This window comes from Diadema antillarum, unplaced genomic scaffold, assembly GCF_040938485.1.
Source record: "Diadema antillarum isolate AM-2024a unplaced genomic scaffold, OU_Dant_1.0 seq00001265_RagTag, whole genome shotgun sequence".
Lineage (NCBI taxonomy): Eukaryota > Metazoa > Echinodermata > Echinoidea > Diadematoida > Diadematidae > Diadema > Diadema antillarum.
In genome coordinates this window covers 793,926-812,217 of record NW_027272047.1, presented here as the reverse complement: position 1 = coordinate 812,217, position 18,292 = coordinate 793,926, and the positions used below count along the sequence as shown (strand labels likewise).

General features: G+C 40.4%; 1 protein-coding gene across 1 annotated transcript in view; it reads right to left on the bottom strand.

The window, feature by feature from the left end:
* Nucleotides 1–17,002, bottom strand: part of LOC139745432 (importin-7-like) — a 32,031-nt gene extending 15,029 nt beyond the window's left edge. The window contains 11 exon segments of the mRNA XM_071655821.1: nucleotides 369–562; nucleotides 968–1,067; nucleotides 2,238–2,283; nucleotides 2,956–3,058; nucleotides 6,952–7,022; nucleotides 9,292–9,386; nucleotides 10,139–10,228; nucleotides 10,947–11,103; nucleotides 13,962–14,120; nucleotides 14,895–15,133; nucleotides 16,843–17,002. Coding sequence (XP_071511922.1) covers nucleotides 369–562; nucleotides 968–1,067; nucleotides 2,238–2,283; nucleotides 2,956–3,058; nucleotides 6,952–7,022; nucleotides 9,292–9,386; nucleotides 10,139–10,228; nucleotides 10,947–11,103; nucleotides 13,962–14,120; nucleotides 14,895–15,133; nucleotides 16,843–16,926 — 1,338 coding nt within the window. The 5' untranslated portion in view covers nucleotides 16,927–17,002.
* Between the last annotated feature and the right edge of the window lie 1,290 nt (nucleotides 17,003–18,292).

The window sequence follows — 18,292 nt, the reverse complement described above, 5'->3', positions numbered from 1 at the left end:
TTGAGTCCGCCATAATGCATTGTTCTCCTCATGCAGTAGGTCTGTAGTACAAAGTCTTGACAATATGTGATGACAGTTTCACATACCTGGCAAAATACTGAAATAACAGGTTTGTCACAAATGTGATGAATGTTCACTTCATTATGAAAACATAATGCCTCCAGCACCCTTCAGGCGGAGGCACGGAAAAAAAAAAAAAGTTTCCTCTTTTGCAATGGTGTATTTTTGTTGATAATATGCACACTCACAGATTATGAGGTCATCACAATATTATTCCAAATTTTTTAGTTGGTATGTCTAATCTTTACTAGCACTATCCCAAAACAACATTTTTGGAGATCACGCATGACAATGCTGCCGTCACTTACTTTCAGGAGTATTTCGGCCAGCGTGCCGATCATGTGAAGGGCGCCATCCTTCTTGCGGGGATCGACGTTGGGTTCGGTGATCACCTGCATGCAGAAGCCCATGGTCTTGGAGAGGACCTCCTTCCTCTTGCTGGCGCTGGAGTGGAGGACCGTCTGGGCCGCCGTCACGGGCGAGATGAAGTCCTCAAAGACATCTGGAGATGGACAAGGAAACGAAGATGATGTTGACGGTTTGCAAGCTCACAAGTGAACGCCCACTCAGAGACAAAGCTTGCAAATACTAACTCCTTTTTCTCATGTGTGCATTTCTTTATTCATTTTGTTACATCTGTCTGACTAAACGGTAAGGGACACCATGAGAATAAGCAATGTTTTATTTTTTTCTGGGGATAGGTGAAACGTACATTTACAGGGCTTCGCAGCTTATATCTCTATGGTAATTTTCCAATCGATGGTAACTCTGCAGTCACTGGCAACCATCAACAATTTCTTGGCTTTAATTGGACATGTAATAGTGCTGCCATGGTAGCTATTCAGTGCATAGTTACAACTAATTATAAAGTTATCATAATATTATACAACAGGGGACCGGGCCTCACCGAATTTCAGCCGGATGTATTCGTAGGGATCGTCCTTCCACAGCTCATCGTCCTCGTCTGTGTAGCACATCAGAGGGAAGAGGACATCTCGAATCATCGTCTGGTGGAAGACAAAGAAGAAGAGACGAGGAAGTAAAGGTGAGCTGTCTTCCTACCACATGTCAGTAGTCAGTCAAGGACCACCAGGGGCAGATCCATGATCCAGGAATTCCCCTTTACAAAATTAAAGGCGGGGGCACGCACCCCATCCCCATTTTGTTTTTCATTTTATTTCTTTTGTTTTTTACGAAAAATAAAGGGGGGGGGGATCGCGCCCGGTGCGCCCAAGCCTGGATTCGCCACTGATTACTATTCATGCCATACATTCAAAGGGAATCTATTTCCACAAATTTGGGGATTCAGGTGATATTCGTGGATCTCACAACGCTCAGAAATATCAACTCTGATCCTGACACGAATGCGATGTGCACGCATACTTGTACTGGCACGCAGTCCAAAGAATGTGAACAAGGTGGACGATAATAAAGTTCAGTAGGACTAAAGTTTGGCTTGCCAACTTTGTGAATGGATGCATTCACTTCCAATGGCATTTGCAAAATTCTATTCCAAACTTGTTCGTTAAAGTAAAATATGCAGTATAGCAATATTACCAAGCTAGAGAAGCACTCTGAGAGCGCACACCTCCACCAAACAGCTCATTTCCACCAAAGATCTTGTTCTTCTATAGAGATCAGTGATTTCCACCAATACGTAGGCATGGTGAAAATTGCCCTGTTTCCAAATTTACATTTTGTAGAAGCCTGTTGTTATGTCATCACCTTCCAGCTGCGCGGTGTCCCTCGCCCTAACAGAAACTAGTGCACACATTTTATTGTGCGTATGCAAACCTCAAAAAATGTGCAACTTGAGTTCCCAAGTACATTAACCCTACCTGCCAAAATATTGAATATCCTTCGTAAGATCAAAACAAAACAAAAATTGCAGATCACTACAAAAATTTAATCTTCTTTTCCTTGTGTCATTTTCAATCTTCCCTGTACGTTACATCCAAATCCGTTCACAACTTTTTGAGTTATTTTGCACACAGACAAACAAACAAACCAACAAACAAACCCAACGCCAATGAAAACATAACCTCCTCCCTTGGCGGAGACTACAAAACCTCATTTTCTCTCCATTTGCCGATTGTAATTGTGTGCATACAATGTATAAACATTTACTTTGAAATGAAAAAGAATTACACTGGGTGTTCTCATACTAGCTCTCTTACCTCAATATGCGGCTTCAGAACTTTCCACGAGAGCCCATGGCTGACCCTAGAATCCACATAAATAGAGAACAAAAGAGCCTGTTTTCTCCCTTTCTTTTAGAATCTTGCATGTGACAAATGAAGCAGTAATCTTGAATTTCAATGGAATACATCCCCCCCCCCCCCCCCCCACCTCTGAAATTCAAAGATACATGCATTACACATTTACATTTATGTGCAAGTCCCGGAAATGAATTAAAACTGTAATAATGATGAGGATCTGTGAACATAGGTATACAAAAAGTCTTTTTAATACTAATTTCTTTTTTTTTTTCTAAAATCAAAGGAAGACAAAACAATCTTAAAATAATAGATTTTTCACACACATAAAAAAGTAATGCATATGTATCTCAATATGGGAAAAAACATTGCACACGAAATAGTGAAATCCCTAGAAAGAAGATATCAATTTTGGGGATTACTGACATTTAGTCATTTTCATTTGCATATTCAATTTTCATGCTTTGTACAGAATTGAACTTAGCACTTTCTTTGCTTTAATACTTTAATAGCAGGGATCGCAAAGGCATAAGAAAAAAAAAAATACTTTCCTTTACTACTACAAAATTCTGTTGGACTGATATGAAATTATACTATACAAACAGACTTAATTATTTCAACTGCTTTATGATGGAATGATATTCTAATATCCATCGTTGTAATAAGAGTGCATGCTCACGCTGTGTTCAGGTAGTTCAAGGCTAGCTGCAAGACCCTCGGCGCCACGTAGCTTTTCAGCCGGTACTGCTCCAGTATCCTCAAGACATTGGTCAGCACGCTCACTGAAAAACAAAACAGGTGGCGAGAGTCCGTAAAATCTTCATTTTCGCGACAATCTCCACACTTTTTTTTATCAATTCCAAATTCTATGTTTGATGGACAATGATACAACTATCAAAAGGTACTGACACATGTACATTTGATTTTGTTCAAATACGCATCCTATAAGTTGAATCCTTACTGTACACACTGTTAATTCAGAGCTCACTTATGTCGATGTAAGACAATTTGTCAATCAGTTGCAATGCAAGAGTGCTTTCTTCGCCAATTTCTGTGTGTCTGGACACTTTCAACATTGTCAAAGAAGAGAAATAATTCAATCCCCTCCAATCCCTACTGTGTCACCATGGCCTAGCCTTCCTGCTGGACTGAGGTACATTGCTACATCTACGAGAGCTTTGCTAACTTTACAACTAGGTCAAATTTGGATCGACTACTGAATGCTAGTGAAAAAGTTTGCAAAATTACATCAAGCCAACTCTACCTGCACTGAGCCTATTTTGAGCAATGAAGACAATTGGGGGACCTTCAAATCTCGGCCCCTGTGAAAGCCATAACATTTTCCATGCACATTAAAATCTGCTCTTAGACAAAGACTGCAGTGTTAATTTTCTCAGACAATGCACATTTCATCAAATATGACTACTATGCATGAACATTTTTTTCTTAATCAGTTACTTATTAAAGGACAAGTTCACCTTCATAGACATGTGGGTTGAGTGAATGCAGCAATATTCGTATACTAGAACACATCAGTGAGAGTTTGAGCAAAATCGGACAATCCGTTAAAAAGTTATGAATTTTTGAAGTTTCTGCTCAGTCACGGCTGGATGAAAAGACTACTACAGCTTGTGATGTCACATGAGTACAACGATATAAAGGAAGAATAAAGAAAATTCAACATATTTCCATTTTTCTCGCATAACAAAAGAACACTCAACTTCTCTCTTTCAGAAGGCAGGGGGAATAATAATACCTGTAACATACGTCACAGCAAGTCGAAGAAATGTGCACTTTATTCAAAAAAGTAAAGTTTTGTGAAATTCTCTTTTTATTTTCCTTATATAGTTGTACGCATGTGACATCATACACTGTTGTAGTCTTCTCTTCCAGCAGTGACTGCGCAGCATAGAGATGTATACTAATAATATACTAGAGCGCGGACTGCGTGTGGCGCGTACGCAGTGCTCGTGTGCCGAGATGAAGAGGCCGCGCGCCATCTTTGTCCGGGCAAAAACAAGCATCGCGTCTGGGCAGCGCAGTAGTGGTGGACACGTGAACACGTATACAACAAGCGCTCAAACACGTATTGCCTTTCAGCAAAAAGATGAGGGGGTCGGAGATGAGAGAAGGAAACAACTCAAAAATTTAAGCTGCTAGCAATCTCTTATTATGAGTGGTAAAGAAAATGAAAATAAAAAAAAATTACTTTATTCTCAACGAGGTAATACTTTCAAGCCGACCAACACGACCATGGTCCATGCAATACAAAGGGTTCTCTTGGTCTCTAGACTGCCGGATGCCCCTTGTGATACAGTATACTGCGTCAATTTTTGTATTTTTTTTTTTGCAGTTATATATTTTTTTTTTCTGTATGAGGGGACTGCATTCTATAGTCCTATCTGTGTATACGAGTGTTTCATTGTATTTCTATTTTTTTTTTCTGGTGGTGGTGGAAATGAAATAAATCATTTTTATAAGTACGTGTAGGCATATTGGTTCCATGACATATTGATGTTCAAGCTCGAAATGCTAATGTTGAAGCTTACATAAACCCTAACCCAAATCATGACACCCACGGTGACCCTAATCCTAATCCTCAGCCTGCCTTTCTTACAAGAACCAAAAGCCCAATCAGACCCATGATGGTAATTCTATTTTCAGAAAGATATCAATGCCGGAGCATATGTCCTGTCACCAGGCATATATTACGTATTCTGAGCTTTTCTCACACTATCTTAGTGAAATTAACTGCTGGTATAGCAAAGGGTGGAGGAACAATTTTTTTTTTTTTTTTTTTTTTTTTTTTGGGGGGGGGGGGCTCAAGGGCCAAATAGGGCACTTAGAAATGAGCACTTTTTTAACTTAAAAAGGAGAGTTTTGTGGGGTTTTTTTGAAATAGGGCAAATGCCCCCTCCCCCGTTCCGCCGGCTTGCATATAGTTATGTACTGTATTAGCTATCTATATTATAGTAGCAATAGATCGAGAATAGCTGAGGAAGGGCGGAGTGCCCCTGACGAATTTTGCAAGACCTTTTCTTTTCTTTTTCCTTCTTTTTTTTTGCCTTGAATCAATCTGTTTAACACACACTATAAATGTAATTTTAGTTACTTGTGAAAGGAAACTCCGCTCCCCTTCTTTTCTCCTGTTTCTACATCCAACAGCAGCACATGAACCAGGCATTTTGCAACATAGATCTATATGCTACTTTAAGTAGAATTTGCGAATCTAAGAACATTTTTCGATTTCCAAACTCCGATGGAGACCTTGGCACAGATGCTAGCCTACTGCCGTTGCATCCCGTCGTCGATCTCCCTGCATGCTCCGCTAGCGCTACACATTATCGATACGGTCGCTAGTCGAAATTTGCCCGGACCAAAATGGCGAACGCCTCCTTCTATCGGTCACAGGGATTTTACGGAGTCCGCCCTCTAGTGTTCTTAATAGTATACATCTCTATGCTGCGCAGATCCTTAAAATATCTGTAGCTTTTGAACGGATTGTCCAATTTTCCTCAAACTTTCACTATTAAATGTGTTCTACTAATTTTGCTGCATTCTCTCAATCCTTATGTATATGAAGGTGGACTTGTCCTTTAAGCTTCTTGTAAACTATAATTCAGGGGTAAAAGATTCCTAGAAGCCTTGTAAACAGCAGAACATATGTGACCGTGCACCTCAACACGAACATAACGTCGCACACACTGATTTTGCGTGAGGACTGAAAATAAGTGAAATGGGTCAACCTAGCAGAACTTGACTTTTTCATATTTTCTGAAAGAGCGGGTCTTCTTTTACATTATGCTAAAATTTGGTATCATAAAACGGGCAGGAAAGTGTGTTTTTAGCAGTTTATCTCGAACATTTTTGGTAGAATAGTGTGATTAGGTGTGTCTTTAGAATCCCTTTTTCATTTCTGAAAAACCTTGTCCACACTCTTCACTTTCAACTCTAATAACTTTTGAAAGGATAGTGCTACTGCTTTGAAAGTTGGCATTGATTATGGACAGAATGTGTTAATGAGGCATGCTTCATTTCAGTTTAATCTGATAATCCTTTCATTGTTGTTACTCTGGTGGTTTGCTTCCTGTTTTTTGTCCCATTCATCGCACAGCCAGCACGGTTTGGTAAAGATCAAGCGCTTGCATAGACACTGTACTTCAGAGCCTCTTTTCTCAGTTCACACTTTTCCTGAGTTTGTGCTTTCTTTCCAATATTTAGATAGGTTAGGAGAGTCCATTTGATTTGAGTTATACATCATTTTAAAGCTTAAAGTCTGCTCTTTCAGAATATGGTCTTAACTAAAAATTCATGTCTGGCGATTTTTTGCTTGTTTCGAGGTGCAGGGTCACATATACAAGTGGTCAACAATAAATCAAAGTCCTCCATAGAGAGCACAAAACTTAACTTTCGAGAAAATTGCATTTGAAGATTTATGTTAAGTGCTAATAATCGTCAATTGCTTACTGGCAAAGCTACTTTTTCTCTGAAACTATCTCAAATTTCAATTAAAAATTTTGTCACAAGATAGATCACACCTTCTACCACTACTAGATCCCACCAAAGCCTCAAAGTTGAGTATTTTGCATCCTTAAAACACACATTTGGCTGTTTCAATTTATCGCTGACGGATTGTACAAATAGACTCTTTACATTGCAGCTAAGAAGGACTCACCTGAGAAAGTCTTCAGATACCAGTCTGAGAATTTGACGTACTCCTTGGTCACGTTGCCGGGACTACCATACCTGTGGGTGAAAATTTGAAAATCAGTGACAGGTGTTTGAGATTTTAAAGAAATAAAATAAACAAAACTAAAGACCTGAAAGTTTGTTTGTCTGTGTGTTTGTTTATTTCTATGTTTTATAAAGGATTAATTTGACAAATCATGATAAGAATTAGATAATACATAATGCTGTAATATCACTGATTTCTTTTTTTTTCTTTCCTGTGATACTTCAAATTGCAATTTTCAGTTTAATGTGTTTTCAGGGGTCATGTCGTTTATCAATTTTTTTTTTTTTATTTTGTGTGTATGTGTGTGCATGTGCTTCTACGCGTTTGCTTGTAACAATAATCTGTTTCACTGTTTCTGTTTTGGCCCAGTTTCTGTCTTCTTGTGAAGTTTACGTCCATCTTGCAGACCTCCCAACCATAGTGAATTTGAATGAAATAATCTGAAATTTGACCATTCCCAGCTCTTGTTTCAACAGGAATTTCCTACTTTTCTGGTTAATTCTACTGCACACTCCTATGGGAACTGCTCTTTCTGTCCTACTTTTGAGCCAATTCATCCCAATTTTTCAGTCAGAAAGGTTGGGAGGTCTGAATTCTTAGAACTTTCACAAGATTCTTTCAAAGATTGCATTTCTGTATTCTTTTATTCTCCTTGTTGTTTTGTTTCATGTTCTGATATTTTTTTTTTCAATGTAATTGTAGGAATTTTCATGTGCTCACAGAAAAAACTAGATATATCGCTACGGCGACTGATATGCCTCCGCCATAATGCATGGTTCTCCTCATAGGTCTATAGTACAATGTCTTGACAATGTGTGATGACAGTTTCAAACAATTGGCAAAATATTAAAATGACAGGTTTGACACAAATGTGCTGAATGTTCACTTTCCTAGAACTAGGTTCAATTGGATGAATGATTAAAATGTCAGAGTGCAGGTATTTGGGGAACTGATGACTTTTACTTGACTTTTGACCCTTTTATAAGTTTATGCATTGAGTAATTTTTCAAGGTATTGGAGGTATATGGAGGAAAAAGTGCAATTCAGCACTTTCACTTGACCTTTGACCTTTTGACCTTTGACCTTTTGGCAAGAAACTTCCCACAGAATATATATTGGGTAAGACATGTATACATCAAGTTAAAAAAAAACCTTCATTCATTGCATAAATATAAGGAAAGTAGTGATATTTTGAGGAGTTGACCTTGACCTTTGACCCCCATGACCTTTGACCCATGACCCCCAACTTCCCTAGATAATCACTGCCCATCAGTACAAGTATATATACTAAGTTCCATGAAGGTACCTTGAACCATTTGCGAGATATGGAGAAAAACATGAAATTTCAATTTTTTTTCACAAAATAACCTGTGACCTTTGACCTTTGACCCTCTGACCCTAAAATCTACACAAAGTATTATCCCCCAAGGATATACCCTCATACCAAGTTTGATGTAAAACCACCACACGGTTCTTGAGATATTGACAAAAACAAAACGGGACGGACGGACGTACGGACGGACGTACGGACGGACGGACGGACGGACGGACGGACGACCCGAAAACATAATGCCTCCGGCCACTTCGTTGCGGAGGCATAAAAAAACGACAGCAAACAAAACTGTCAATAGGTAACTGTTAGGCAAAGCGTTGAGTGACTGGGTGAGTGGTAACAGCGGGGCATTACAAATAACATCTTTTTTTTTTTTTGCATTACCTAAATGGACATTTTGGCCACTGCCCATTTCTGTTACGTGCCCAAAAGTGAGGTTGAGTTGCCATTGGCTAGTACTCAGGCGCATGGCTTTGTAGTACACATTCCCAGATTTCAGTTCCTGGGTGAAGTGAGTCGCACTGTGCTCTCCACCCAGAGGGTCACTTAGGATACAGACCAAATCTGTCATTCAAGATTGAGTTTATTAATTTTTTTTTGATATTGCAAGTTTGTTGGATTATAGAAGGTTGTTGGATTAAATGCAAGGTTGTTGTATAGCTTGATACTGTTGACTCTTGCAATAAAACAAGGGTAAATTTCTTGCCCTTTTGCTACTACAGTTCAACTGAAAGTATGAAGTAAGAGTAAATATTGGGATTTGATTGCTTGCTTTGAACTGCGAACAGCAGGTGTTGTTTAATTAGTCTTTTCAACGAATCAATTACAGGTAGTTGAGTGAAAAGAGGAGTTGTAATAGCATTTAATTTATTATGTAGGTCTTTATTTCTACTCATGTAATGACCTATTTGGGAAATTGAAAAACGAGTCAGTCTTCTAAGTCTCACCTCTCAAAGACGCGGGACAGGATGTGAAGTGCCCACTTTTTGGCTTTCCACCATGGTAACTCAGGTCTCTCATCGATGTCGATTTCCAGCGAGCTCTGACGGAGGTGAAAACAAGAAAATTATTAAATTGGGCAGTTTTTCTGAAAATTGCGAATGATAAGAATATGGAACAGACGGGCAACCCGAAAAAAGTAATACCTTCAGCAGATAATTTTGAGCAAAAAAAAAATGACAAGAAGTAAAAAAGCAAAGTATCTACCTATCTATCTCTTCCTACATGTATCTATCCATCAATCCACCTGTCTATCTATGTATCTACCTATCTATCTACTTGTCTATCTACCTACCTACCAATCTATCTATCTATCCACTTATCTGTATACCTATCTATCTACCTATCTCTCAATCTATCTATGATCTATCTACTGTATACGCCAAATATTTCGCGAGGGTTTTATTTTTGCGAATTTCCCAAGTCAGGTGCTATTCGCAAAGTTAAAGACATGCGAAAATATTGACTCTGATCCCGATGTGGATGTGACATACACGTAAACACGTACATTTCTCCGCTCAGTACAGGACTCCATGATCGCGAATTTAACCACTCGCGAAACCATCGGGAATTCCCGATTCATGAAAATTTAGACTCGCGAAATATATATATGGCGTATACAATGTATCTAGTTCACAAACAACATTCAGTAACTGTGTATGTGAAAAAGAAGGTGTGGAGGAGGATTAACCCTGTGTGCGCTTTGTGTGCCTATCATCACAGAAAACCCACATAGTGTTGTACACACTCTTCAGAGTCTCCTGGCATAGAAAGGGTTAAATATGGAACCCTTACCTCTGGGATTGGTTGCTCCAAGATGGCTTGTATAAGACCCATCCATTGAGTGAACACTTCCTTGTTCACCAGGTCCTGGGGAAGGTTGTACTGTTTGACGAGAGATAATACAGTATGTCAAAAAAAAAATTACAATCGGATTTTTGCATAGACAACTTCCAATATGATTACACCATCTTAATGCTATTTCAGGGTCTAAAAATATAACTTCTTACCTATATTTTGCAGGAAACTCCATTCAATTTGGTTAAGTGGTACCAGGGAAATGTGAATCATTGTGAAGCATGTCGTGGATGTGATTCTTCAAAGTTTAGCACTTGGATGCTCCTGGAACTGCATATTAACCCGTTGAGGACGGACTGATTTTGCTACAACACGCATTTCCCATAGACACATGCCCGAGTATACTCGGGACTCGTCCTCAATGGGTTAATGTGTGAACACAATGGGCAGAACTTGGAGGGAAGGGATTCCTGACATGCTCTACAAAAATTTTCGTTTCTCTTTGACCACTGAAGCAAATCGGATGGGGTTTTATGCAAGACGTGGGTAATAAGTTTTAATTTCATACCCTGAAATTGTATTTGGATTGATTTACTATAATTTCAACCTTTTCTGTTTTGAGACTTTGATAAAATTAACTGACAAAACAGACCTGAAATTTGTTTTCAATTATTTGCAATTCCCCCCCCCCCCTCTTTTTTTGGGGAAAAAAAAAACATTATATCATTGGCATTTTTCAAATAGGGATACAAATGTGGGCTCATAGAATACGAGGCTGGGGAACCATTTCCAATCAACTGCTGACCTGAATAAGTGCATAGAAGATCTTGAGGATGAGTTTCTGGAGAAGAACCGAAGGCTCCGAGGCATCCGGCAGGCACTGACCACAACGCTGCGACATCCAGGGCAGAATGCACTTCATGGCGTCCTTCAGGGGGCCCCGATCCTCCGGCTGCTTGAATCTGATGGGACGACAGACACAACACAATATGCACATTGACTCATTAGAATAAAGATCAAATGACGATATTCTACTAATCAAGTGTGCTACAGGGTGGATGGTCACACTGTACACTAATGCTCAAATTCACAAAGGTTGTTTAGATTTAGACCATGGTTTAAACTTGTACCATGGTCTATGGTCTACACATGAAATAGGCGTACCTTTGACATGCCCATAACAAGGCATGTTTGCTATTAGACATCTGTTGGAGTAGGAAATTTTTCAGTCATATGTTCGCAAAAAAAAAGTGCATAAACAACGGTGTAAATCTAAATCACTTTTGTGAATTTGGGAACGTGTGTTCTTTCTTTGAGGTACAGTCTTGAAGGTGCAGTTCTGAAGAGGATTTACTCAATCTAGACGTTTCATAAGCACTTTGTTACCATTCTCGGAAAGGTCTTTGGACTGTCACTTTTCCCTGAGCATGTAAAAATATGCTTAAATTGAAATGCTGACATGATGCAGGTTCTTTTCAGGACCACACTCACATTAAAAAAGATACATGGTGTACCTGGACCCCATCCACCACTTGACATTATATCGCTATTAAAACCTTAAAATATGTACGCATGCTGTTCCGCGAACTAAGAAATGAGCAGAATTTATTAATTCATATAACTCAAGTATGACAATGTCTATTGAAACAAAAAGTGGAAACATCAACAAAAAACAAGAGACCCGCGGGTCTAGCGCTCACCTGAGTATCGCAAGTTCACCTTTCACACAGTCACTAATCTAAATTATTCACAGCTCTACCAAAATTTGACGAGGCATTCTCAAGTGGAAGATGAAAATGTACAATAAGGGCCCAATTTTTTCAAGATTCCTTAATTTGGGGGAATTGGGGCCCCCTGGGGCCCTCTGGGTGGGGCATGGTGCCCAGTTTGATAAATTGAGATCCTGACCACCTAGGGATGCTACCTGCCAAGTTTGACAAAAATCCATCATGAGGTTTTCAGGAAGAAGATGAAAATGTACAATTCAGGCCCCCATTTGGACCCTTCCAACCACCCCCCCCCCCCCCCCTACCCCCAAAAGGGGCACCCCTGGATCTCCTATGAACAAACTTGAAACTACAGTCATTAATGTACTCACTCATAGTACTATCTCAGCTCTATAACTTCTGATACTAGAGAAGATTTTTAAAGATTCCTTCATTTGGGGGGTTTGGGCCCCCTGGGCGGGGCATGGTGCCCATTTTAACAAATTGAGATCCTAACCCCCTAGGGATGCTACCTGCCAAGTTTGGTGCAAATGGGTCATGGGGTTCTCAAGAAGAAGATAAAAATGTACAATTTAGGCCCCATTAGGACCCCTCCTCACCCCCCCCCCCCCCTGGGTCCCAAGGGGGGCACCCCTGATTCTGCCATGAACAAACTTGAAACTACAGTCATCAATGTGCTAACTCATAGTATTAACCTAGCTCTATCACTTCTGGTTCTAGAGAAGAAGATTTTTGCGGATTCCTTAATTTTGGGGGGGTTTGGGCCCCCTGGGGGCCCCCTGGGTGGGTCATGGTGCCCATTTTAACAAATGGAGTTCCTAACCCCCTAGGGATGCTACCTGCCAAGTTTGGTGAAAATGGGTCATGGAGTTCTCAAGAAGATGATGAAAATGTACAATTTAGGCCCCATTAGAACCCTTCCCCACCCCCCTCCCCTGGGTCCCAAGGGGGGCACCCCTGATTCTGCCATGAACAAACTTGAAACTACAGTCATCAATGTACTAACTCATAGTATTAACTTAGCTCTATCACTTCTGGTTCTAGAGAAGAAGCTTTTTACAGATTCCTTAATTTTGGGGGGTTTGGGCCCCCCTGGGGGCCCCCTGGGTGGGGCATGGTGCCCATTTTAACAAATTGAGTTCCTAACCCCCTAGGGATGCTATCTGCCAAGTTTGATGAAAATCGGTCATGGGGTTTTCAAGAAGAAGATGAAAATGTAAAAAGTTTACGCACGACGCACGACGGACGCCGGACGAAGGGCGATCGCAATAGCTCACTTGAGCCTTTGGCTCAGGTGAGCTAAAAAGAGATCACCATGCCTTCAAGAGGAATCAGAATACTATGATATCTGATGTACAACATAAAAACACAACATCACAAGATGCTACAATAACGTCTGCAGAACTACAATATACAGTCAAACCTGCCTTAGCGGCCACCTCTCTATAGCGGCCACCTGTCTATAGCGGCCACTGAAAAATCCCCCCGAGAGAAAAGCCATGTTAAAGACCCTGTGTATAGTGGCCACCTGTCTAACGCGGCCAGCGGCCACAAATTTTGTTTCCCGTGGTAGGTTTTAACCTGTCTATAGCGGCCAAAAACCTGATGGAGCCGTAGCTGAGCCGATAATTCAGCGTGTTTTTCTGCTTTTTAGCCGTGCCAGTCATTCCTAGGCAACGTTCAGTGATCGCCACCGTTGCATTCATCACTTATTCAGTCCCAATAATGCACTAGTGTCAAGTTTTCTTCACGACTGTGCACATGCTACGGTACTGTGTAACAATTTCATAAACACCGGCATTGTTTTATGCATGATACACACGTGTGCATACGTACACACATACATGTACCTGTAAGTGTTTATAGATGTATACAACGATGATACATGTACATGTAGGCAATGTACACAAAGTTGGATTACCTGTCTATAGCGGCCACCTGTCTATAACGGCCACTTTTTCCGTATCCCTTGGGTGGCCGCTATAGACAGGTTTGACTGTACCTTCACTTACAATCTGCCTTGATACACTACACAAGTAGATCACAAAAACAGAACACGAAAAAAAGACAGACAAAAAAGACAGAAAACTCACTCGTAGTTCTTGACCAGTTGGTAGACAGAGAGGAACCCGCCAAACCAAACAGACGTGTCGTCCGAGCTGATGTACTGGACGATGGTGGGCACCACACTGTCCCACTTGCCGGGATAGTCTTGCTTCAAGATCGTACTCAGACATACACAGAGTTGGACTCTACAGGTAACAGGGGGAAAAAAATGAATCATAACAAGTGTACATGCACTGCAATTACTATCAATAAACATGCTGAAAGTGTCACATCACCACAAATTGCACACAATCAGGGCAGTATCGCCATCTTGGTGTTGATTTAATCCTTTAAGACATCACACTGGTTGTAGATAGAGGAGCCAACATACTCACAAACCAGACATTTTGGAGTGTGTTTCAATTTCAAACTTTCACTGATGTGTTCTACCAATACTGTAGCATGACACACTTTTAAGTCTGCATTTTTATGGATACATTTGGGAAACATCCCCGTTAAAAGCCCAGTAGTGTGGGGATTAATGGGTGGTTTAATGCATTCACTGCCCACCATAATTCATTTAAAAACGATGAAGAGTAGCATGCTCATTGGTAATGGTTGATTCCAGTCCAGATTCTTTGGCTGTGTGTGATAAAGCCCAAACTACCTATTGAAGTGGATATTTCGGAGCAAGTAATTTTTCACGCTTGGCCGAGTAAGATGAACCTCTCATTTTTTTTAATTTTGCAGAATCAGGACATCAAGTACTGAAACATTCAATGACATTAGAAAAATATTTGGGTGCTCTTATTTTCGTGCTAGTTTCTTGTTGCGCGAAATGCATGAAAATTTCCACTTTTACAGTACCAGGTATGCAATTCGATAAGGGGATTCCGGAAATGCACACTCAGAACTTGGCCAGCCTTCCCACCCTATGCTACCGGCTCTACCGGCTCTTCAAGAAAGTCACCGACACCCACCTCAGTAGCTCCGGTAGGCTGATGATGGCCTTGATGATGTTGTCCCGGATGAAGTTCTTGTCGTTCTCGTGGATGCTGAAGGGGATGGGCTCCACGGGTGTCTCCGCCTCCCGCTGCTGCCAGAACTGGGTGACCATGTTCTTGAGGTAGATCACGCCCGCCTGGCGTACGGGGAAAGGATGCGACTCCTCCATCACAGAACAGAGAAGCGTTGGGGTGAAGCCGATGATCTTGTGAACCTGCAACCAACGGCAAGGGGGGGGGGGGGGGGGAGGGGATCCATCTCATGTTTAATAGTTTGTCTATTCTTACAGGAGACCTCCACATGATTTTTAGACTTTGGCATTTGACCATCTTCTTCTTCTTCTTCTTCCAGTTAAATAGAGACCGCCATTGGCGTATTATCGTACTTATCACACTCGTCAAGTGCCCAGATCTGTAAGAGCTTTAGAAGAGCTTTAGAATTTATAGTGATGAGAATAAAGAATATGATTTTTTTTTTCAAAAAATTCATAACAAATCAAGGAATCCAAGGATGATGACATACATGTAGCAGCTTCACTTAGGAATGGATGATTGGGTGTCAAAAGGAAGCAGAACAAAAGAATAAAGCATGCACAAATTCTGCACAGGTGGAAACTGTAAGGCAAGTCACAGAGTAATATTTAATGCGACATTGCTACATTGGCTTGTACATTTTGTAAGCCTACAGTGTACCGGTACTTGGTAGTGCAATAGTGGAATATGTGCGCCTCCTAACATTAAATTTTACATGTACAAAAATGTTATAACCCCTTGTTCACAGTAGGATCTACAGACAGGTTTTCAGACTATAAAACTGGCTTGTCTACCCATTAAATACTCTGACACAACGTCAATTACCGTATACACTATGTACACATGTAGGCCTACTCGCCACTTGCGTGTATTTCCTATGCACTCCCGGGTTGGCGAACTATTAAACGATAGGCACTGAATCAGTTCGCCAACCACAGCGCACCAGGTATTAATATTACATTATTAGCGCATGTGTTATACACACAATTCAATGCAGTCTAGGATGCATTGTGCATCATCGCATTTGAAAAACTTTGTAGTCTTTGTTAATCTGCCACCTGAAATTCATTCAAAATCAAAAACATTCTTACATTAAAAATGGTTTTGTGACCTGTTGTGTTACATAAGTCAAGGGCAAAATACATTTGGATTTAAATAGACCTACAGTGTATAATCATTCATTCATTATAATCATTCATGAGGAAAAAGGTGAATTAAGAATGTCTTTTGAGAGCGATGAAAATCTGTCGCCCCAGCTGATCTCCGATTGCAAGGCGCGTTACATGCAATGCGAATGTCTGGCAACTTTAGTTAACAGGTTTAGCATGTTTAGTGGCGACCTAACGCTAATGGTAATCGACATTACTTCTACAAGTAACTACCCTACACACACTGCACTACTGCTGGTAGTCTGGACTGTAGACTATGCTAAACCAGCCAATGACCTATGGACAATGTTTCATCATATTCATGGCATGCCATGTATGGTGTATTGGTGGTTGCGGTCTGTAAATTTAAGTGTGACTGAAGTGCAACACTGTCCTAGTGTGTGTGTGTGTGTGTGTATGCTCCAACTGTCCAACCCGTTTGGATCCATGCCCTCCATGGTTAGCTAAGAATAAAGATTTGCTTCATTGTGACAGTGATATGTAAATCCTTATTCTTTAAGTGCTAAATAGAATAGTGGGCTTAGTGTATTTCACACACTGAAACAGTTTTGTGGTCGTGTCCCACTCAGCGTACACTGACTAACTCAAACTGTATCAACTGTCACATGCCATGCCAGCGGCCATGATATTCTCAATCTCATTCATTCTCCGAACAATATGCTACATGTACAATTCACACGTGTGCTCACTATCTTTCCCACCCTGTGTCGGAATTTACCCACCTCATCCAACTGTTTCTCTGCCGTTTCTCGCATGTCGGGGTGTATTGTGCCCTGCAGGATTTCAACAAGCTTCGACGGATCCATATTTCTGGCGATTTAGCTGTCAGTCTCGTAAGATAAGGCAAAAAACAAGACTTTCGTCAGTCTCTGCGCGGGAATGCTTGTTGGCGCGCGAGATCTCGAAATTATTAGCTCGCCAGATACAGATTCGCTTTGAACGCATCACGTCATTGCAGTGTACGCAATACCACACACACACAGAGATCGCATTGGGACAAAACGAACAAGTGCGATCGCATACTTAGTACTCAGTACACGATTACGACACATTTGCGAGCACGGACGCAAGATGGCGCTACCCATGGAATCGACTCGCATAATCTTATTGTGGATACAATAACTGACAAAGTTTCTGAAATAAATATAAAAAAAAAACACCTATTTCCGCCAGCACGTATACCTATAGAAACATATTTTTGTACTTGTAACTTTGTGCCCGTTCTACTTCACACTGGCTCTTTATCATCTTCTGCCAGTTGATTATGTCGCTGTTGTTGTTATTCTGTTTTTCCTTTCTCTTCTTCTTTTTCTGTTTTCTTCCTTCTTTTTAATAAACACCTTTCATCCTTAATCCGTTACAAATTGAACTTGAATGTAACAATGAGAAAGAGACGTGAAATGAAAACGTAGACGAGTGTTTGAACTTCTGTCCTAAAACGTCATTTATATTTTGCATAATTATTACTATCTTTGCGACAATCTGCATTTTAACAAATGAAAAGTTTGTTTGCAAAAACCGATAAGTCCATTTTTGAAGATTTTGAAGTACGGTCTCTGTCATAGAGTACAAAATACTACCTTTTAAATGATATATTGGTCACTACAAAGGTACATTTTTGAAGTTATGGTCAGTCGAAGCAGAAATATTGTTATTATTCTCTTTATTTTTCTTGACCTTTAATCGCAACTATCTCCATTTGACAAAAATGGACTTATCGGTTTTTGCAAACAAACTCTTCAAATTTTGATCGTATCACCATAAAAATGCTATCTGCCAAGTTTGGTGAAAATTCGTCCTAGATATTTCAAGAAGATGGAGAAAATTTGGAAAATCCCCCTCCTTCCCCTCAGCCCCACCCACCAATGGCACCCAAGGCACCCTGCACCCTCGCCATAACCAAACATGACAGTAAATGCGGGTCCAGAGGGGGCGCACCCAAATACAAAAGAAATAAAAAGAAAAAAAAAAATGAGAGAAACCCGGTCCTGAAGTACGTAGCACCAGAAATATTGTTTGCGCCTCCTTTACGGAATTCCGGGATCCGTCCCTGCGTGAGATTTCAGTCATTAAAAATGTCTTCATAGCACAAACTTAGCTCTATCTTTTTCGGTTCGACAGAAGATTAAAAAAAAAAAAATGATAAAGAGTTTAGGGACTCTGAGGCTTCAA